Source organism: Lontra canadensis, unplaced genomic scaffold (assembly GCF_010015895.1).
Source record: "Lontra canadensis isolate GAN:19392208 unplaced genomic scaffold, GSC_riverotter_1.0 scaffold14, whole genome shotgun sequence".
Taxonomy (NCBI): domain Eukaryota; kingdom Metazoa; phylum Chordata; class Mammalia; order Carnivora; family Mustelidae; genus Lontra; species Lontra canadensis.
Window position 1 is genome coordinate 25,720,966 of NW_022631008.1, and position 23,561 is coordinate 25,744,526.

Sequence of the window (23,561 nt, forward strand, 5' to 3'; positions counted from 1 at the left end):
CATATTTGACATTTTGGCATTGAAGTCATTCTTAATTGATTTTCTCAATTTCTCTGAACTTTTATAAGGTCAGCCATCTCCAAAGTGGAATATCTATATCCCAGGGGTGTGGGAAGAAAATATTAAATATTAAATATTCTAGATAGGGGCACCTGGATGGCTCAGTGGGGTCATGATCAGCTCAGGTCATGATCCCAGAGTCCTGGGATTGGGCCCCTCATCAGGCTCTCTGCTCAGCGGGGAGCCTGCTTCCTCCTCTTTCTCTCTCTACTTGCCTCTCTGCCTACTTGTGATCTGTCTGTCAAATAAATAAATAAAATCTAAAAAAAAAAAAAAAGCTTCTAGATAGAGGAAATCCATATGTAAGAAATCACATGTCACATTCCACACCGAGGTGTCTCAAAATGATCACTTTGAGGCAATCCACAAGCAAGCACTAAGAATAGTGGAGACGCTTGTAATCCTGGTACGTGCTTATTGTCAGTTACATTATGAGGTTAAAAAGATAACCACATCTGATAAGAAGCAGAAAAATAATTTAAAAAGTCAAGAAAACTTTTAGGAATGTGGATTGAGATCCATTCTCTTTGCTGGTGAGTTTCACCCTAAGCATATCATACTATATTAACCAGTGATATTATTGTAGGCAGTTAGAAAAACATAAATATACACATGTTAACAGTAAGTGGACAAAAATGTTTTGCTTGAACCTAAAGTTTCCATTCCCTTGGTAACATAAACTGGCAAAATACTCACTAATCATAGTCTTTGGGTTACCTATGTTTACCTAGCATCATTGATCATTGTTTGTTCCAAACCTGTTCATGCCAGTTTTGCTTGTCATTGTGTTTGAGTAATTTAATTAAGTATTATATAAGCCAATGAAATGGGAGTACAAAAAGAGATCTGTCCTATAAAGACCAAGTTGAAATACATAAACTGTGGTACATCCAGTCAATGGAATAATATTTAGTGCTAAAAAGAAATGAACTATCAAACCACGAAAGGACATGGATAGAAATGCATATTCCCAAAGTGAAAGAAACCAACCTAAAAAGACTACATATTGTATGATTCCAAATATATGACTTTCGAGAAAAAGCAGAACTATGGAGACAATAAAAAGATCAGTGGTTACCAAGGGTTTAGAGGGGAAAGAAGGATGAACAGGCAGAAGACAGAGGATTTTTAAGGCAGTGAAACTATTCTGTATGAAAATATAATAATGGAGAGATGCCAATTACACATTCGTCAAACCCATAGCTTCACCAAGAATGGACCATAACGTAAACTATGTACTTTGGGTGATAATGACATGTCATCGTACACTCATCAGTTGTAACAAACATACCACACTGGTGTAGGATGTTGATAGTTGGGGAGGCTGTGTGTTGGGGTAGAGAGGGCATGGTATGTGGGAAGTCTCCGTACTATCTGCTCAATTTTTCTATGAACTTAAAACTGCCCTAAAAAAAAGGATACATTTGGACTGTTTTATGATCTTTTAGTTTTCTTTCCATAAAAAGAAACAAGCAAACCAATAAAACCACACACTAGAAAACCACACAATGTGTTATGGTTTCTAGAAGAAAGATAGTACAGATCTCCAATGAGTGGGTTCATACAAAGAAAAAGCCTAAGTTCTATGTTAGAAAATTGGCAAATGTTTGTATATTTGTATATTTTTAAGTTAAATGTTTTTAAGTTAAATATTTAAAATGTCAAGTTACTGCAAGTCATTTTTTAAAAGGATTCTCTGGTTTAACAGACTTCTTTTGATTAACAAACCTACTCTTAGTCTTGATTGTAAGGAAAGGACTTCTGTGTTTCACAAGGGTTAGGGGGCGAGAGGGGGATGTTTTGTTTTCTTTTTTTACCTAAACAAGTTTGGGAAACTTGTGGTAAATAATGTTAAAAAGGTTTTCTTTGCTCCAGACCTTCTCAGAGCCTTTACTATGATAGTGCGCACTATAAAGTTCCAGAAGAGAGAGTATGAAATGTTCTTTATTTTTAAATTTTTAAATTAAATTCAAGTTAGTTAACATATAGTATATTATTAGGTTCAGGGTAGAGTTTAGTGATTCATCATTTGCATATAACACCCAGTGCTCATTACATCAAGTGCCCTCCTTAATACCCCATTCCCCTACCCACTGAAACATTCTTTAAATTTATTTGACCACAGAATCTTTTTCTTCCCTTAAGAATATATATTGTCAACTCAAGGGACTAGTGTTCTGGGGAGCAGTTTGAGAAACACAGGAGTACAAAATATATACATACATATGGTTGAAGAAATAAGATTTCAACCTACCCACTTTTGCGGGGACTGCCAGCAGGTCAGGAGAATGTTGGTTGGCAGTTGGATGCCTTCAAGTTTCAGTTCTGCTTGGCTCAGGACCCAGGAGTCACTCAGGCAGAGGTTAGCAGTTGTATTAGAGAAGTGAAATGTATGAAACCAAGATGACTTTCCTAGATGGAGGAGGCTGACTGGAGGGTAGGGAGAGTGTTCATAGAGGGAGAGAGGGGAAGTGGTTTGGCCAGCAGGGAGTCAAAGTTTCCTCCAGTCAAAGGACCTGGGAACAGAGTGAGAGGAAAAAACAAAACCCTAATTCAACCTCCAGTGTGCTGTCTCCTTCCCACATCCATGCTGCCGTCAAAAACTGCTTCATCTTAAAGAAGCCATGACCACACACACACACACACTGATATGGAGACCCATTTGGAGACTACCAACTCCACTTGGCCAGGAATTACTTCTCTTGGATGAATTCTACTTTCCCTGGCTTCCCATGACTCCTGGCTACAGAAGTACTTGTGTGCTTGAACTTGAACTCATGAGGAAGAAGCATGGTGGGAAGGTTTCCCAGCACTTTGGTAAAATACTTTCAGCTGAGCCCAGAGCTAAACCCAAAACCACTTCTGTGGGCATTTGCCAGGTGATGGCCCCCAAACCAGAAATGTGTGGCAGATGTGTTCCCTCACCAGGTTTTTCCATGAGCCAGAGACCTACTGCCAATGTACCCTGGAAAAAGTATCCAATTTCTTGTCTGAAAATTTTCTGAAATGTGCATGAGCTCTGTTTTGTCAAAGCTTAGACTTAAAAAGGTCTTAAACATCTTAAGAAGTGCGAACTTCTAGACACATTAACTCTTTTGGATTTTCCACTCCAACCATGCCAGGACAATGGTGTTAGGTCTACTCACGTTTATTATCCTAAGGGAAAAACAAAGTCAGATTTATATGTTCATGACGGAAAATAGTCAACAGTAGAAGAATTCTGGAACCCCATTTTCAAAATCAGGTCCACCCAATAAATAAGATAATTGCACATACCAGGGGCTCTTGCTCTGTCATAGCCACATTTCTGAGAGGATTGCGCTGGATTGTGTTGGATGCTTCCTCTTGTGGGCACCAAGTCTCTGTCAGAAAAATGAAAGTATGAGTAGGAAATCATATCTGAAATTAGAAACAGCTGGGAACAGGGTGTGGCCCTGTGTGTACTCTTGCTGTTGACCAGCACCCCCATAACAGTAAAGGGGGAAGGGCAGGGGTTGGCTTCTACCTCTGATTCCATAGGCTTCTCTTTGTTTCCAGACTCCCCTCAGGCCATGCACAAGGAAGTAGGCCATACCCAACATAATTAAACATATACATGTGCTTTTTTTTTCTCTTCCATATGGAAGTTAAGCAGCATTGACATAGTCCCACAGTTTCAGCACTGTCATATTATTTTTAAGTTTGATCTCTTTAACAGCTAATACATTCACCTGGTTCAAAACTCAAAACAATATGAAAATATATGTGTGTAGAGATCTCATTGCCACCACTGACCCCCTTTCATCATCCCATGTAACCATTTTTATTCGTTTTTTAATATATACTATTGGTGTTTCTTTATGCATATACTAATTCATTCTTTCATCCAATATCTATTTATTGAGCCCCTAGGATATACCATACTACTATATTTTAGGCACTGTTTGGGGAATACACCCTTACTTTCATGGAGCAAAACTCCTTACTCTTGTGGAGTTTATGATCTAGAAGGAAATCAGCAGATAATAAGCAATAAACACAAGAAATATGAAAACAATGGAGTAAGGAGGATGGTGGTGTGGAGGTTTGAAGAAGGCACACTGTAATTTTAAATAGGGTGGTCAGGATAGACTTCATGGAGAAAGTGATATATTGAGCAAAATTTGAAGGTGATGAGGGAGTTGGCTATGTGGCTGTCTGGGCAGACAGATAAAACAGACAAAGAACAGTCCATCCAGAAGCCCACACAGAGGACCTAAGCAGAGCATACCTAACATGTTTATGGAACAGAAAGACCCAAGTATGGCTGGAGTGGAGAGAGTGAGGGAGAGTATTAGGAAATGAAACCAGAGAAGAATAATGAAAAGACGATGGATCATACAGGGACTACTCTTAGTGTTTACTCTGAATGTAATGGGGAACTTGTCCCAAATTTTGAGTGACCTGATCTGACGTATTTTATTTTTAAAGATGTATTTATTCATTTAGGGGAGGGGGAGAGGGAAGGGAGAGCAAGAATCTCAAGCAGACTCCCTGCTGAAAATGGAGCCCAGCTTGGAGCTTGATCTCACAACCCCTAGATCATGACCTGGGCCGAAATCAAGAGTCAATGCTTAACCAACTGAGCCACTCAGGTATCCCTGATATGACATATTTTAATGGAATCTCCCTGGCTGCTGTGTTGAGAATGGACTGTAAAGGGAAAAGGGTGGAAGAAGGGAGAGGCTGCTTTGGAGGCTAATGCAAGAATCCGAGCATGGGAGATGGTGGTCAAACAAAGCTGGGAGCAGTGGAAGTATTAAGTGGTCAGATTCGGGGCATATTATTGAAGTAACCACTAATGGATTGTGTGTTGGATGTGGGAGAAAGAGAAGAGTCCATGAGAACTCCAAGATTTTTGACCTGAGAAATTGGGAAAGTAGAATTGCCATCAGCTAAGAGGGCAAGTTAGGGAGGGAAGATTAAGAATTTATTTATGCCCAAATGACATTTAAAATGTTTTTAGACAATGCGCCCCAATGTTTATAGCAGCACTGTCCACAATAGCCAAACTATGGAAAGAGCCTAGATGTCTGATGTCCATCAACAGATCAATGGATAAATATGTGGTATATATATGATGGAATACTATGCAGCCATCAAAACTTGAAATCTTGCCATTTGCAATGACATGGATGGAACTAGAGTGTATTATGCTAAGTGAAATAAGTCAATCAGAGAAAGACAACTATAATATGATCTCACTGATTTGAGTAATTTGAGAAACAATACATAGGATCATAGGGGAAGGGAGGCAAAAATGAAACAAGATGAAACCAGAGTGGGAGACAAACCATAAGAGTCTATTTATCTCAGGAAACAATCTGAGGGTTGCTGGAGGGAGGGGTAGGGAAGGAATGGGGTGGTTGAGTGATGGACATTGGGGAGGGTATGTGCTATGATGAGTGCTATGGATTGTGTAAGACTGATGAATCACAGACTTGTACCCCTAAAACAAATACTACATTATGTGTTAATAAAAAATAAAAAATAATAAAATAAAATGCTTTTTAGATATCTAAGAAGAGATGCCAAGTGACTATTGGATCTAAATTTGAAGGTTGTCAGCATATGGATGATATTTAGCCATGAGACCAAATGAGATAGCAAAGAAAGTGAGCATAGGTAGAAAAAAAGGTAGATAAACCAAGGGCTGAGTCTGAGGACCCTCTCATATTAAGAGCTGGAGTGGGGGAGGGGAAAAGAAGAACCAGCAAAAGGGACCAAGAGGGATCAAACAACAAGAAGAAAACTAGGACAGAGTGGTATCCCAATGTCTAGTAATAAAAGTTTCTCAAGCAAGAGGAATATGACAAATCATGTGTCATGCTTCTGGTAAAGCAGTGGTTCAAGTAAAATGAACATTTTTAGTAATGCTGAGGTCACTGGTACTTGATACAAAATCAGTTTCAGGGAAGCGGTGGGGGAGAAAGCTTCTTAAGCCTTCTCAGCAGGCTTAAGAAGAATTTTGAGAGAAGTCACAGACAGTAAAGACAGCTGTTGTGGGGTGAAGGATTTTTATGAGGTGGGAGAAATAATGTGTGCTATTGTGAATGACCCAGGATAGAGGGGAGAAGTGATATTGGAGAATGCTGTATTTCTGGAGTGATCATCTTGAATAGGCTTGAGGGGATAGACCCTCCTTGAATATATTTATCATATCCTTCTCATAAAAGATAAGAATATCTTTATACTCACTGTTCTTCACCTGGCATTTTTCATATAACAAACTGTGGTTCTTTCCATATCAATACACGGAAAAGTTTCTCTCCTTTTTATAGCTGCATGTTATTCCATTGGAAGGACATACCACAGTTTATGTATTGCTTCCAAGATACTGCTGTCCTAAATAATGCTACTGTAAATAACTGTGCATGTAGGGACTTAATGAAAATAGATATTGTGTTGGATCAATAGTAACATTTGATTTGGAATTTTTAATTATGATAACAGAATATTGTTCACTGGGCTATAGAGGTACTTTTCCAAATCTTTTCATTAGAGATCTTGTTAGAGATCTTCCTTATATCTATGTTCTGGAGGATTCTGTGACCTCAACCACCTCCTCCCCTCCCCCTGCCTCACCCATTAGTTTTTGTGTATTTGGAAAAACAGCTTCTTGTGTCCAGTGTTATATCTCAGAGAATAGCCATTAATTGTTTTTCAACGTTTCATGATACTACAATTGGTATGTTTCTCCCCCTAGACCTTTGGAAGCACCATGTCATGAAAGAAAACTTTTCCATTAACAGGCCACAAATAGTTGAAAAATTCAAACAGAGATTAATGGAAAATTACCAGGATGGTGGACTAGAGGTATGTATGAAAAGTTAATCATTTTAGAGTGTGTTTTATCGTAACAGAAATCAAATTAAGGAAGACTTTCCCTTTAACACATTTCCTAATGCTTCCCTTACTCCCTCAGAATAAAGATAGAAATTCTGAGGCTTAACTCAAAGTAGTAATCACTTGTCATTATTTTCATTTTGGAAAAAGGTTGATTCCTAATAAATTATGGGAGAAAAATTAGAATATGCATGTTGGTTAATTTCAGATTTGGCCAGTTTTTTAAAAGTAACCTTGGAGTTTATTGATGAATAAGTTGTTTTAGCAACATTTCCTGTGTTTATTATTTTCAATTTTATTATTTTATTTTATTTTTAAAATTTTTTTGAGAGCAAAAGCTCACGAGTGTGTGTGCACACGCAAGTGAGGGAGGAGAAGTAGATGGAGAGGGAGAAAGAGAATCCCAAGCAGACTCCACGCCCAGTGAGGAGTCTATCTCATGACCCGAGATCATGACCTTGACCTGAGCAGAAATCAAAAGTTCGAAGCTTAACGGACTATGCCTCCCAGGTACACCCTGGGTTGGTTTTTTAATATAGAAGATTTAGACGAGAGAAACTAAAACAGCCTATGATTCCACTACCTAGAAAACATTTTTGAAATGTACAATACAAAAAAACAAGCAAACAAACAAACAAATGATCAGAAACGGTAACATTCCCACCCCTCCCTTGCTATAGCATCCCCACATCTCCACAAAGGAAACCAGTATCAACAATTTTTTTTGTGTTTGTATATATATTTGAATCCATAATAACTGTATATAATATATATTTAACAATCATATGTATTTACTACATACAATGTACACACACAAGTCCTTGGAGTTGTCAACTGTTGACCTAACTAACTCTAAACAGTGTTGAAAAGAATAAGAGAGCCTCTGTGGATATATGACCATAGCAGAACTTTCAGGATCATTAAATGAAGCATAAGTTCATTAGGTAGCTATGACTCCAGTTGCCTTTGAAATTCAACCATTTTTTAAAAACCTGATTTAGCAAAACATGCTTCATTTTTTAAAACAACATTTCTCTCCAAGTTACATTTTTCTAAGCTCTTAAAATATTCCCCACAATTCTTTAAAAGACTTTATTTATTTATTTGACAGAGAGAGAAGATCACAAGTAGGCAGAGCAGCAGGCAGAGAGAGAAGGGGAAGCAGGCTCCCTGCTGAGCAGAGAGCCTGATGTAGGGCTCGATCCCAGAACCCTGAGATCGTGACCTGAGCTGAAGGCAGAGGCTTAACCTACTGAGCCACCCAGGCGGCCCATCCCCATAATTTTATAATAAACACTTGAGTCTTTAGTTATGAGGTAGAGAATTCACCAGCTTGATTGGGGACAAGTTTTTCCTTAGAGCCTGATGATTGATACGTATTTCATATAAGCTCTCACTTATACTCAAACGTGGTCCTGTGTATTCTGATGAGGGAGTCGAAGTGGTTCCTTTTGGCCCCTGCAGCTCAGAGGCGTGTGTGAAGCCTCAGTAAAATTACAACGAAGGACCTGCTCTAGTAGCACAAACCCAAAGGGGTGTCCCTCTGGGTGGTGGGTTACAAACCATGGGTTACCCCTTCCTCCAGATGGGTGCAACCCAAGCCAGGGCACATGAACTGGAAAAGGGAGCAGGCACCGTGCTCCCCCCACCCTCACCTGGGTGCTTCTGGGCAGAGGACATGAGCCCTGACGTCTCTTCTTCAGACTAAACTGCCTTCATGTCCTTCACTCACTTTATATGAGCAGCCTTCCCATCCTGGTCGGTCCCTTCTAAGTTCAAGATCATCTGACCAGGTGGAAAGCGTACTTGTTAATGCATGTTCTGCTTTGATTAATGCCGTGAGCGTCCTGGTATTGGCAGCCACGTCATGGATGAATCATTAGGCTGACAGTCACCTGAAGCCACGTTGCCTTCAGACATTCTGCTGCTGCCTTATTATTAGCCTTGTTCTTACTCAGTTTCGTCCAGTCTGAACTTGAAATCCTTCAAAATCTGGATTTTTATCATCCAGCGTACTCTCTCTCCCTCCTAGGCTCATGTCAGCCTGCCCACAGTCTCCTCATTCAAGTCATTACTAAGAGTGTATGTCAGGACAGGTCCCCAAGCCCTGTACTACCTCCCTGGGGGTCCCCTTCAGGCTGACCACACTCTTTGGGCATAGTCGTTCCATGGCCAGCAGCCCACCTATTGTACTGTCACCTAGCCTATGTTCTCCATCGGACCACCAGGATATCATGAGGAACTTTTCCAGATCTCCTGCTGAAACTCAGGTACACCGCATACATTATATTACTTGAGGAAAAGGTTCATCTGACTTGATTTTTCTCAAATCCATACTGGCCTCTAGTGATCTTTGTCTCCTTCTCCAAATTCTAGGAAACCAGTCTTTCACAATCTGTTCTAACATCTTGCACAAATTTTATACCAAATATGCTGACCGAAAGTTAGAGATTGACCTTTACTGCAAACCAGAACTGTAATAGTCTATTGTGTGGATTCCAGAACCATTTCCATTCACATGCCAAAAGTCATTCATTCATTTAGCAAGTGTTTATAGATCTCCTTTTCCTTCCCCCCTAGACACTTTATTAGATTAAAGGCAAAACGTACAGTTCTTGCCCTCAAAGAAGTTATGGAATCAGGTGACACAGAAGTGTCAAAAAAGGCACTTTACATTAAATGCTTTGAAGGCGGCATACACAGGAGATACAACCCATCTAGAGGGTAGGGAAGAAATGGTCAGGAAAGACTTCCTGGAGGAGGGGTTGTCTGGGCCAAGTCTTAAAGTACAAATAGGAATTAACCAGATGAAGAGGGGCTGGGGAAGGAAGACAGAGAAATCTAAGAAGGGAGTATAGCAGAGTTCAGAGGAGGACATTGAAAAGGAAGACAGGGTCAGCTGCTGAATGGCCTTGTAGGCAATCCTTAGGAGTCTGGATTTCATCCCAGAGTCAGTGGAAAGTCACTGAAGCATTTTGTTACCAGAGGTGGGTTTTAGAAATATCATCAAAACACCTTGTGTGTGCCTGATATTAGATCAATTATGAGGGGTTCCAAGATAGAACAAACCACAGAAGTGCATTTTGCTCCCAGCAAAGCCAGACTTTTGCGATAACAAGGCCTAGCACCTGCCATGCTTCACCCCAGGCTGGCTCTCCAGAAGAATCTGGTGATTTTCCAGCCAGTGCCATTCATCACAGTTCAGATTTAACTGTTGGTGAAGGAATCAGCCCACTGGAGGACATGGTCTTCACTCTGTGTATGGAACCCAAGGACCTGCCCTGAAGTTGGAAGATGAACCTACTTCCTGCCTCATTTTGACACAGAGCTGACATTTAGTGACCCAGGAAGGCAAGGGTAGGTTGCAGAAGAGCTTTTAAGAAACACAGTAACAAAATACAATTTCTCTGGATTCCGGAGATACTCAAGGGGGTCCTGGCCATTCCTTCACCTCTGGTGAGCCAGAGGTGAATCCCCTTACTGGGTAAAGTGTCACTCTGGCTAAGAGGGGATGGTAGAAGGCCATTGAGGTTCAAGTCTACCTTGCGGCTTGTTTGGGATTCTATATCTACTATGGCAGCTATGGTGATACTGGTTTGAGGAGTGTTTGCCCTGCTAAAAGCTGTTGGAGGCCTTACTGGCATGCTCAGGTCCAGACACTGCTGTCCAGGACAGTGAGAGGTGAGTCACTGTGGCTGATTCCAAGCCCTGGCCCCAGCCCACCAGATGGGGTCACCAGCCACATCATGATGGCCTTGAATGTGGTCTCACATTCAGGCTTTTCAATGTTTCAGGCTTTCATCATATTCAGTCTGGGAAGTATTTCCTTTGTCATTACTAAACCACATAGCCTTGACCCTGCCACTATTAAGAACTCAAGGGCCTTGGTTCCCCTTGCCTTGATGTCAGAAGATAAATCCACCTGTCCTACTGCTCATTTTCCAGAGCGGCGTAGATTGCCCTCACGCCCGCTCCCTGTGAGGAGCCCCCAGGGGATGAAGGAGGGAGGCTGAGTGCCTTGCCCTGACTGCCTGGCTCCTCTTCATTAAATCCCGCATGAACAGAGGGTGTCACCTATGTTTTCCATTCTGCCTCTCTTCGATGCACCCAAGCTGCTGTGGCTGTTGATCTTTACAAAAGCTTTACTATCTTTTCATTAGGGTGTATATTTTCATATATAATTATCTTAATTGTGTACACATGTTATGATTATATTAGAAAATAGGAATATGATGTATTAGAAAATACACTCATTAGCTTACCCTCACTGATAACTACTATTATTATGTTGGCCCATTTCCTTCCAAACTTTATCATTTTTTTAATTCATTAACTTTTTAAAATCAAATTAAATCATTCTATATGCCCTTTTATTATAGAGTCCTTGTTTTCACTTGAGTATATGTTATCAACATGTTTCCTTATCAATGAATGTATCTGTCCACAAGATTTTTGGTGGCTGTCTAGTATTTCATTGTACAGACAGGTGAGAAAGATTCAAACTATTTCCCTTTATTGGGCACTCTTGGTCCTTTCTATTTCTCGTTTTGTCGGAAAGGCTTACATATATTTTTGTGTGTCACTTCTATTAACCCCTAAAGATGACGTTCTGGAAGAGGAATTACTGGGCCAAAGGGCGTGAACATTTTAAAATCTTTTCACAGATACAGCTAGTCTGGCCTCCAAAATGCCACCCTGATTTCCCCTGCCATCAGCAGTGGGTGCAAGCCACTCTCCTCACTCCATCCGTCCTGGGTTCTATCACTGTTTCCCATCTCTGCTAGCTTGTCTCAGTAACTCGCCTTGGCAAAGCCTGGCTGGGCTTTCTCTGGAGGTTGGTGGGCGCACTGAGGTTCACTGATAGGACAGTGTACTGGCCCTCATGGGGACACAGGACCCGCCCCAAGCCAGAAACTTCTGTAGCACCCTGCCAGTGAGCCTGAAGCCCTCCTGACCCCATAAGTGTTACAGATAAAGCTCATGTACGCATGCGGGCTGGGTCGTGGAGCAGGCCCCCTAAGACACCCAGATACACACATAGACACACTCACTGTCATAAAGTATATACATACACAGAGGGACCCACATAGACACAGAGACATATATAGACTGTCACAGAGACATCCACAGAGAGACACAGACACACATATACATGTATTCTAATAGATCCAGACATACAAACATATCCACAAAGGCACAGAGATGCACTCACTGATAGAGACACTGAGACACACATGAGCCCTCACAGGGACATGCAGGCCCTACACAGGTCGATCTGTCCTCTCTTCTACACGTTGGCTCCCATTTCTCTCCAGAGCCGAAATCTAAGCTTGCCTGGGAGGGGCGGACTTCCTCTGTTCCTTAATGGCTACCTCTTCGGAAGGGTGCCGGATCTCTTCGAGAAAGGGAAGGAATGGGACGGTTGAGAGAGTAGCAGTATGTCTCTTCCACCAGAGCAAGAGTGGGCCCCGACAGAGGCTCATTCTCCAGACGGCTCCTCTGGCTCTTCTCCAAACCTGCTCTTCCTCACAGCCAAGGGGACATGCCCCCTCAGATCTCTGATATTCACTCCAGACCACACTTCAGGAACCTGGCGCCCTGGAATTCTCCCTGCAGAGTCTCCAGATCCTGCTCCCCAGAAGGAGAGTGGACCTTACCGCCAGTGTGCACACGCTGGCCTGAGGGGCAGTCCAGGGCGGCTGTGTGGGGGTGTAGCTAGCCGGACTGTCTGTTCACAGGCATGTGAGCGCCCTCCACAGTGTGATGTGGGGCCAGACGTGGGAGGACAAGGGGTTGTGCTGTAAACTACAGGTTGGTGACCAGCTCTCTCCAAGTCACCACATTTCAGCACAGAACCCAGAGTAGTCCAAGAATGATTAAGTCAAACCTGGCCTTCCAAGTTACTTCGAAGATCTATTTTTCAAAGTAGGAGAATTAATAGTTTATTAGTTTGATTTATGACCCTTAAATATCTAGGGTACTTTGGTACGTGGCATGCAGGTGTCCATTTGTACTCTCGTTCCTGCCCTACAAATACTGAGAGCGGACCCGAAAGAGAGACTCGCAAGGCCAGAACCCATGTTTTTCCGTGGCTGAGATATGGACCTGGGTCTGGGAGCCAAGGCAGTGTGGGCCCTGGCATGTGAGGCCTTCCTGCTGGAGTTGCTGTGAATAATGCCCCTTCCTTTTCAGGTCACGTTCAGGAAAGACCACTTTGAGGGCTGCCTCCTTTCCTTGGGTTGCGATGTGATGGCAAGAGAACGCAGCAACTTTGAGAGCTACTCCATGTGTTACGAGCATGTGTTGGAGCACGCTCGGCAGAAGCTCTTCCAGAAAGAGCAGGTATGTTCCCAGGGAGAGAGGACGTGCGATGGGGTAGGTGTGGGGAGGGAGGCCCAGGACTCACTCTGAAGAGGAGACTAGAATGGGAAGAGGGGAGTGTTCTCACACAAGAAGGGCGGGTGAACAGTACCCCCCAAAGTCTCCTCTCACTGGTTCGTTTTCCTGGGCTCTGGTATTCTCAGCTGCAAGGGTGATGGCCCAGGAACACCAGGCTGTGTGCTTTGGAGGTGTCTAGTGGGGAATATAAAACATTGGTGACAAAGGAGTTTCCTCCCTACCCCTGGGAAAATGCATAGCTGACCTGAGCAAACACAAAGTACCTTGTGCTGTCCCTGGTCTAATAGAGAAGCCATGATCCTTGAGTAAACTCTGTCCTCAGGATGCACATCATGGGTGTCACTGATGAGACTTCCTTAAAATCAGGTCCCACCAGTGGGATTAGAGGGATCCTGTCCAAGATTGCACACTGTTTTAAAACGGATTGCATCAGAGGTTCAATGTAATATTACTTTTTACCTAAGAAAAGTGCTAAAGTCTGAAAAAAAAATCAAATGAAGCATTCAAATACCCAAGGGGTCTGGACTTCACCCCCAGTTTGGCTTATCTCTACAGCCAAGTCTTCGGCATCAGTGTGGATATCTGGAAGTGAACGCTATCTCCAGATCTCATGTTAGGCACCCTGAAGCCCACTGGGGCAACAGGGGCAGTAGGGCTCCAGAGGGAGCCCAGGGATCTGAAAAGGAAGCTCCATCCACACAAACAGGGGGTGTGTGGAGCATGTTGAGGTAAACTGAGGCATGGCTGGAAGAATAAATGTTTGAGTTTGGTTGTGCACTGTTTTCTCCCCTTCAGGAATTAGATATCATCCGAAGAGATTCAGATCCACCTGAAGACAACGCTGGTCAGGTAGGTCCATTCTTCCCAAAAACCTTCTCTTTCCCAGCTCGCAATCCACCTTCTCAGCAGTAACCAGACAGGGGACTTTCTAGTGTCATTTTCTTGTGCCCGCATCAAGAGTGGCCCGGAGAAGTCTCATTGATGAAGATACTCTGCGGAAACACCTGAGGAGGGTGTTTTCACTTTTTAAAGCAATAAGGGCATTATTCTTAGTTTTGGGGTGGTTTTTGTTATTTTTTAGTGCTTTGATTTTTCTTTTTTGTTGTTATTTTTGGGTTGGAGTTGGGGGTTCGTTTGTTTTCTTTTGAGGCCAGGATAAGTGAATTCCACAGAAAAGGTATTTAGGTTGAGGTGCAAAGAAGGCCCATTTGGAAATGGAGACGAAGACAGCTGAAGTATTGTATCCAATTAAGAAGTGTTAAGTGTGTCTCTTCTGGGGTCATTCATTCAACAACCATTCATTGGACACCTACTATGTGTCTGGTACTGTTCTGAGACCCCTAAACCAACCTTGGATCCTCCCACCCATATTTGTACAACAGGATGTTTGCTTCTTTCATTAGATCAAAGTAGAAGAACAAATCTGACCCTGACATACGAAGAACTATGCCATAGTAGTAGCCGTTTGGATTGCTTGAGTTCTCTTGCATTCAAACAGTATTTCTGCCATTAGGTTGCAGAGCTCAGTCATGCTATGATCATGGAAATCACTGCTCTGAGAGCTCGACTCACAGATTTGGAAGAGGAGAATCTGAATCTCAACAAGCAGATCAGAAAAGAAGTCCAGGAAGAATATGAAGCATTAGTTCGAGCTCTGTTTGCAACGTGCTTGCACATAAAAGTAAGTGACATGTGTCGGACATCTGGGCGGCCCTGTGGGAACCAAGGGTAAGTGACCTCCACAGGTGCCATGCATACAGCAATGGATGACAGAGTGGGCTGTGTGGTAACAAGAGCCTCCAGGGCCCAAGAATTCTCCAGCGCTCAGTGTTTGCGGCAGGGAGGGGTCAGCAATGAGTTGTCATTGTTTTGCTATGACAGGCACTGAATTTTAAACAATTTAGATAGTTGCTGTTTTCCTCACTCTGCGGCCGGCTGCCATTGGTGCCATCTGATTGCTTTTTTTTAAGTTATTATGTTAGTGACCATACAGTGTATCATTAGTTTTTGGTGTAGTGCTCCATGATTCATTGCTTGTGTATGACACCCAGTGCTCCATGCAATCTGTGCCCTCCTTAATACCCATCACCAGTCTCACCTATCCCCCCACACCCTTCTCCTCTAAAACCCTCAGTTTGTTTCCCAGAATCCATAGTCTCTCATGGTTCATCTCCCCCTCTGATTCCCCCCCCTTTTCATTTTACCCTTTTTTCCCCCAATGTCCTCCATGCTATTCCTTTTGTTCCACAAATAAGTGAAACCATATAATAATTGTCTTTCTCTGCTTGACTTATTTCACTCAGCATAATCTCTTCCAGTTCCATCCATGTCGATGCAAATGGTGGGCATTCCTCCTTTCTCATGGCTGAGTAATAGTCCATTATATATATGGACAACATCTTCTTTATCCATTCATCTATTGAAGGGCTCTTTCCACACTTTGGCTACTGTGGACACTGCTGCTATGAACACTGGGGTACATATGGCCCTTCTTTTCACTACATCTGTTTCTTTGGGGTAAATACCCAGTAGTGCAATTGTGGGGTCATAGGGTAGCTCTACTTTTAATTTTTTGAGGAACCTCCACACTGTTTTCCAAAGTTGATGCACCAACTTTCATTCCCACCAATAGTGTAAGAGGGTTTCCCTTTCTCCACATCCTCTCCAACACTTGTTGTTTACTGTCTTGTTGATTTTGGCCGTTCTAACTGGTGTAAGGTGGTATCTCAATGTGGTTTTGATTTGAATTTCCCTGATGGCTAATGATGATGAACATTTTTTCATTTTTCTGTTAGCCATTTGTATGTCTTCTTTGGAGAAGTGTCTGTTCATGTCTTCCGCCCCATTTGTCACTTGAGTATTTGTTTTTTGGGAGTTGAGTTTGAGGTGTTCTTTATAGATCTTGAATACCAGCCCTTTGTCTGTAGTGTCATTTGCAAATGTCTTCTCCCATTGCATGGGTTGCCTGTTTGTTTCACTGACTGTTTCCTTTGCTGTATAGAAACTTTTGATCTTGATGAAGTTCATTTTTGCTGTCGTTTCCCTTGCCTTTGGACATGTGTCTTGAAAGAAGTTGCTGTGGCCAATGTGAAAGAGGTTACTGACTATGCTCTCCTCTAGGATTTTGACGGATTCCTGTCTCACATTGAGGTCTTTCACCGAAATAGAATTTTATTTGTGTATGGTGTAAGAGAATGGTCAGGTTTCATTATTCTGTATATAGCTGATTGCTGCTAAGGGAGGGCGGGGGGCATCTTCTCCAAAACCCCAACAGTTGATATCACTGTTTAGTCTATTGAGTGCAACCCTCCAAACAGGAAAGTTCAGTGCCCTGAGCCAGGCCAGACCCCAGTGTCAGTAGCAACATGAACCTCCTGAAGGCTCACTGGGCAGATTCAGAATTTGAATTCACTTTCAGAGGGGTTTTCAACGTATAAAAATGCTGACCATCCACATCCAGTGTCTCTCACATCCAGTGTCTGGGAGCTGCTGGACTGTCAATGAAGGTCGTCCATCCAGAAGAGGAGTGATGGGGTCCCCCGTGCCCACAGCATGGGATGGGGGAGGGGGAAGCCTGTCACTTTTTGCCTGAGCATCATAAGACGGAGGCCCCTTGCCTAAAATGGGCCATCACAGGGCCTAGTCCAACTACCCCACAAATGTGAATTTCAGTACAAACTTGCCTCCTCTCCTGCTAGCGGATGTTTTCCAGATCCAGCCCCCAATGTGCCCTTACTTCATTGTCTCTCCTGGAACATTCCAGCTGGTGCCTGAAGTTGTTCCATTGAGAGGAGCTTCCACCAGTGCTCTGCGTTGGGTATCAGAGAGGATCAGAGATTCCTTCCTACTTATGAAGGATCCATAAAATATCAGTGCTTACAAATATTATAGGGTCAAAACCAAAATGCACTGGGCCTGGTACTGCAGGAGAGGGATGAACAGACAGTGAAGTCTGGAATTTGCTAAGTCATCTCTCGGGTATGAAATTATTGAAAATATTCTTAAGTTTTTTTTAACTTATGCCAGATTCCTAGATGGAAAGTGGATTCTCTACTAGTGGATTCTCTCATGTGGAACTACACTAGTTCCACATGCCCCCTCCCCCCTGCCAAATCAGAGAGTCCCTGTTCTACTCCAGGAGGAGTAGTCCCAAGTGGGTGGTGAAGCTTTGGCTGTGTGGCCAGCAGCCAGATGTCTTGCCATGACTGCCCAGCTGGACAGTATCCTCCTGCTTTCCTCTTCAGGAAGTGGTTCAGAGATGAGAGGACACCCAACTTTCTCCCCTCACCCAAGGATGCAGGGTTTGTAGTTGTACTTAGTGATGATCAAGCCGTCCCACCACAAGTCATTATCCATAAGCCATTCAGAACAGGCTGTGTCATGAGATTTCTGCTGGAACCTAAATGGGAAGGTAGCCAGCCTGATTCCTTCCTCTACTTTATCTATTTTTAATGTAGTTCCTCACTGGTGGCTCATCTATAGTGTTTTATCTGGTCAGATTCTGCTGAGTCAACCTGATAGCAAAAATCCCTAGGTTCAAATTCTCAAGCAACCTTTTGGGAGAGGAGGGGTGATTCAGTTTTCTACCTGTGACCTTCCACTTTTCTATCCACTCAACTTACCTCAGCACTGACAACTTGGACTCTAACGAGTGTAGGGTCCACAATCCCTGTGGATTGTAGATAATGCTAACGGGCTGCTAGTGAGACTTCCAGATAATTCCTGTTGGAATAACTGAGTGGATGGTTCTTCCATGTAGAATCATTTCTGAAAGTCGGGTTTTAGAAGGCAAGATGACTCTTCCTCCTCTGCGCTTCCTGAACTTGAGTCTGCAATTTGCAGGAAAAGCTGGATGAGAACCAGAATAATTTGATCCAGAAAGTGTGTGAGCTCATCGGCGAAGTAAGAACAGAAGGGATTGACAATTTGAAGGGCCTAAAGAAGAAATGGGGCTCTGCCAGACCTGATAAAGGAATGAACGAAAACCCAGCGAAAGTATGTGATTTCATTTAGCAACGGGATCCCGGCATTTCATCCCAGCATCTGACCCCGGGCTCACTCTGCATTCCAGTCTGGTTCCCCCGAGAAAGCATTGCATCAGGCATTTAAAAGGGGGCGCTGGGGGCTCCCTGAACCATCGTGTCATTCTCTGGAAGGCAGGGCGCTGATGTTAGGATTTGTGCCCTTCCCTCCGGGGAAGAGTGTTGAAGGCAGCCTTTTCTGAAAGTGAGCTTCTCTCGGCAGGAGCAGCTGCAGGCTCTGGAGCAGGACAGCAGCGGCCTGGCTGCGCTGGTGTGCAAATTGAGGAGCCTGGGCCACTGGAGGCTGGCGGTGCAGCAGGCTCGCTTCCAGCGCCAGGTGAACAGGGCGGAGAAGGTGAGAGCGAGGGGAGGGAGGCCCCGCCCAGCAGGGCGTGGCCAGGTGGGTGGTGCCCGACTTCCTTGGAGGTAGGAGCTGCTGGGGGTACAGGTGTTGGTTGACAAGTCCAACCCTCTTAAAGGATCTGGGGATTGGGGAGTTTTCTTGGGAAGTGGCAACATGTCAGAACTTCAGAGAAACAGGAAAGAGCCCGAAGCAAATGGCAAAGAAGCAAACGGGAGAAGAGATGAGAGAGAATTTAGCAGGAGGGAAGGGCAAGGATGGAGGGGGCGGCTTTACCGAGGGCTTGAGGCAGCCTCGACAAAATCCACTGCAGATCTTTGAGTCTCGAACATGATTATCTGAGGAAAATGAAGTAAACAAAATAGATAGAAAACCAACCTCAAGACAAATTGAAACCAAAGCACAGAATACTAGTAGTTTGGACATTTTCACTTAGTGTTTCAGCAAGTCTTAATTTACTGTGATCTGGCACACTGTCCTTAAGTGAAGACACACAGGAAGTGACTGGTGGGAGCTCCTTGCTACTGGAAGCTTTAAAAACCATGGAAAACTGAAGTGGTCTAGAGATGCTTATGAAACTAAAATTATGGAAAGGAAACTTATTTCCTGTCTCACTCGGTTTGGGGCGTTCACAGGAAGCTCTGCAAAGTAAAAAAGAGCACTTGAGCGTCCAGCTAATGGCAGACCAAGAAGCGGTTTTACTTCGTCAACAGTTACGGGCTCTAAGGCAGGCCCTGGCCGGGGCTCAGGCCGACAACGCCAGGATGCTCCACCAGCACCATAACCAGGTATCCGAGCCCCAGGAGCCCTGTCCCTCCCTCTCTCTCAGCTCGCTCTGCAAAGCCTCACATGGAGCGGAAACAGCACCGTAGCTGCCTGGAACGTGAGCCTGGTTCGAGCACAGGGCAGGGCCAGAGAACCACCACCCAGACCTCAGCTTCCCTTCTCCCTCCTCTCTAGCCCAGCAACCAAGGAGAGTGGCCAAAAGGCTTTTGCTTTTGTTCATATTTGGCTAAGGCGGGCAAGTACTATCCACACAAAAGATCATTCATCCGTGTGTAGTATGTACATGTGTGTTTCTCTGAGGATCTTATTACCCAGAGGGCATCTTGGGGTGTAGGTCTCTGCCCTTGACACAGACCTTCCATCTCCAAGCACACTTTCCATTGACAGCAGCCTTGTGCACGCGGAGTGTGGCCCACCCGTCAGCACTATTCCCCAGACTAAGAGTCTTGGGTCTTTTCCGGATGACCCATTCCAGAAGTTGCTGCTCAGTAGGGGCTGGCCCCAAAATAAAGGTGTTTCCAAGTTTAAGCTCTTGACAGCTGTACCAACTCTCCAAGCATGAAGGAAGCAGAAAGGTTTAGAGAGAGAGGAGCTCAGTTTAAAGAAGAGCCTGGGAAAGCTGGGCATGTTTAAAACATAGCATATAATTTGTTCCTTCCGGACCCTATATCCTCCATTATCATGCACCAGGTGAATGATGGTGTATAATTATGTAAACTGTAGCATCGCCATACAAATAATATTAGTATTAGTATTATAACTGAGTTTGACCTTCTGGTGCCTATGGTGCTACTGATAAAAAAATTTCAGAACAGGACCAAATTATTACTCCTCTTTTCCCTCTTAACCATCTGGAACCTGGCTTCCCCAGAGCTATTTTGGAAGTCAAACCAGAGGCAAAATTACAACCTCCCTCGTCCACTCATTGCAGCGTTAGGTCACACCCTCTCCTGGTGCTAACCCTTCCCTGCTATTTCGTGATGAGTGCTCAGTGACACTGCACGTGTAGCTTGTGGTAGATACAACTATGTGATTAATAGGCTAAGTAACGTACGTATCATCGTCACATTTGGGCACTGAAAGTTGGAACTGTTTGACTGGTATTGCTGTACAGTGGCATTACCACTTGGCTGGCTTTTCTGGTTTGTTCCTTTTGTTGTCTCCCTGACTATTGCCTCAGGGCTTACAGTAAATGCCAAGGTGGCCTAGATGCTGGTAGTCTTGTTGTCAGCTAGTAGCCCAGAACCAAACGGCCGGGCTCCTTGACCCTGAGCCCAGGAGCTCACCACAGGGTCTTGCCCTTGGGGGATACCCCTTGGGAGGGGATGGTTATCCCGTTGGGCAACTTCTCCTTCCAGGCCTTTTGCTGAAAGGAAATACTGCGCCTTCTTCAATTTCTTTGCCCCTTTCCTGCCACAGGCTCAACTGCTGAGAGAGCTGCAACACAAGTTGACCCAGGAGGCTCGCCACTGGCAACAGATGGATCTGATGAAAACCTCCAGCATGGAGAAGCTCCTGGAAGACGTGGAGAAAAAGGAACAGCACCTGCAGCTCCTGACAGAAGTGGCTGAGAGGGCTTCCAGGCTGGGCCAGCTTCAGCAGAAGAGAAGTCAGAGAGAACTCCAACAGGTAACTCCAGAGAGAGGGAGCAGCCCCTCGGAAGCCAAGCGGGATGCACCAGCCAGAGCTGGGGCCTTCTTCTGGAATTTTCCATGCCTCTGGTGTCCCCCACCTTTGTCATTTCTAGGCCCACCAGGATAATGGGAATACTTCTGCCCACGCTGAGGTGATGCTCAGGTTGCTAATGGTGAGAGGATGATGGCTTCACTGCCCCGAGGCCCAGAATCTTGGTGCCTTTATAACCCACATGACAAACATGTTTCCACTGGACTATAATTTTTGAACTAGGGATCCTTTAGAAAATTCCAATGGTATTCTGGAAAAGCAACAAGTATTATGGAAGCTATTAGAAGAGGATTTTATTCAAGGTGTTTCTGGAATCTCAGAGACAAAAAGGAAAGGCAAATGTGATTTCCAGACACAATCTATTTTTGTTAAATAGAGCCCTACAGTTAAAAAAAAAAAAAAAAAGGAAGAAACAGCAGACGTAGACATGGATTAATGCAAGTTCTAACAAAGGAGACCACAGAATGTAATCCAATACAAAATGCAGAAGAAGTAGCACCTTCCAGAACAGGCATGTCTTATACATTCACTGAAGGAATAAATCACTTAATTCACCAGAGATATTAGGAAACCGAAGTTGGAAAGTTAAATTAGATTATTGGCCAAGTGTTTCAAGTGCTCAAGGAGGAGATCAATGAGAAGTCTACAAAAATAAATGACAAAAATAAAAAAAAAAAAGGACCAAAATTAAATTGAGGCAATGCTAGAGAAAATATTTGTGGAGGAATGGAGAGAAAAATGGGTAGCTTTAGAATAAGAGAATTAGAATTTCACATTTATTTTGTGAAATCTAAACTGTGATTTGAATCCTTAAGAAAAATTTGGTGTCACATATTCATCCTTCAAATCATGCCTTTCTAAAAACCACCCAATAATAAGGCATTAGGGCCCTTTGGGTGACTCAATCAGTTATATGTCCTACTGGATCTCAATCCTGATCTTTATCTCAGGGTCATGAGTTTGAGCCCTGTGCCTAGTTAAAAATAGATAAGGTGTTAGTTTCTCAAAGTCCTCTCTACTTAAATAATTTTTGTCTAGATTCTAAAAATAGTCAAGACAAATATTTTGAGGCTTCTCTCAACAAAGACATCTTTTTAGTATATGCATGTAAAAATCTAAATTACTCCCCTACCCCAGTAAGCCTGGGGCACAGCTCGTGCCCCAGGCTTACTGTCCTGCTCACCACCAACTAGCAATCCATCCTCAGCCAGCAAGAGCCCCTATGACCCACAGTGACCTCATTAATCCTTCTCCAACCTCCAATTCCAAGGGCAGATTTTGATCATCTGGCCTTGGAGAGCATGATTATCCTTGCCTACCTCCTGCTCCTGTGGAGACCATTTAGAGTGGAGGCCCTAGAGTCAGATTTCCTGACTCACGCCCTGGGGCCCTCTACTGCATGACCTTGGGCCAGATCTCCACTGCATGACCTTGGGCTAGGTTGTGGTCTCTCTCTTGTTTCAGTCTTCTCATCAGTACAGTGGAGAACAATATACTCAATTCATGGGATTTTTAGGAGGATTGAACCAGATAGTTCCAATGAAGCACTTAGAATTGAAACTGACACACAGCTCTTGATTAATATTGGCTGTATGTCTTTTTACTGGGAATCTGAATGAAGGTGGACAATTTTGGAAACAGATTGACCTGGATTCACATCCTGTCTCTGCCTCTAATAGCTTGTGGATTTTGGGCAAATCACTGTACCTATCTCTGTGAAGTGGGGTGGGGTTTCTTTAAGATCCTAACACAACACAAGGTCCTTCCTAAGCACGTTTCTTTCCTTTGCTAATATTTTTCCAGTTGACTTAGCCCCAACCTGGCCTAGGGAGTCTTGATATGTTTTTCTTGGTTCCTACCCATGAGGGCTAAGGAGCTTACACCAATCCTTATAGTACCTACAGGGACCTTGGGGCTAATTCGCATTAGGAAGTGTTCCTAACTCTGGGGATCTGATCTTTAACTGAAAGTCACATTACACTTGAGAGTATTCTGCACACACACACACAAGAAACTGCTCCTTAACATTTGTAAGATGAGCCTGTGGTCACAGCTTCAAGAGTTCACAGGCCTTCTCATTGGGTCCATGCAGACGAGAGTAGGATTTAAAACATGTGTGGCTGAAGTTTTGAGAGTAGCACGTGGATTGGTTTGCTGGGGCTGTTGTAACAAATTACCACAAACTAGATGGCTTAATACAAGTGAAATGTATGCTCTCAGAGTTCAGGAGGCCAGAAGCCTGAAATCAAGATGTGGGCTCCTCCTGAGGGCTGCCTCTCTCCTAGCTTGTGGTGGCTGCCTGTAGTCCTTGACATTCCTTTGGCTTGTAACTACATCACTCCGATCTCTGCCTTCCTCATCCGATCGCCTTCTCTGTATGTGTC

General features: G+C 43.7%; 1 protein-coding gene across 1 annotated transcript in view; it reads left to right on the top strand.

The window, feature by feature from the left end:
- LOC116868158 overlaps positions 1–23,561 on the top strand; it is a 174,313-nt gene that overhangs the window by 144,365 nt on the left and 6,387 nt on the right. Inside the window, exons 37-44 of the mRNA XM_032858279.1 lie at positions 6,785–6,894; positions 13,117–13,266; positions 14,119–14,172; positions 14,837–15,004; positions 18,166–18,318; positions 18,568–18,699; positions 19,341–19,493; positions 20,911–21,120. Of these exons, the coding sequence (XP_032714170.1) occupies positions 6,785–6,894; positions 13,117–13,266; positions 14,119–14,172; positions 14,837–15,004; positions 18,166–18,318; positions 18,568–18,699; positions 19,341–19,493; positions 20,911–21,120 (1,130 nt within the window). The remainder of the gene's footprint in view (positions 1–6,784; positions 6,895–13,116; positions 13,267–14,118; positions 14,173–14,836; positions 15,005–18,165; positions 18,319–18,567; positions 18,700–19,340; positions 19,494–20,910; positions 21,121–23,561) is intronic.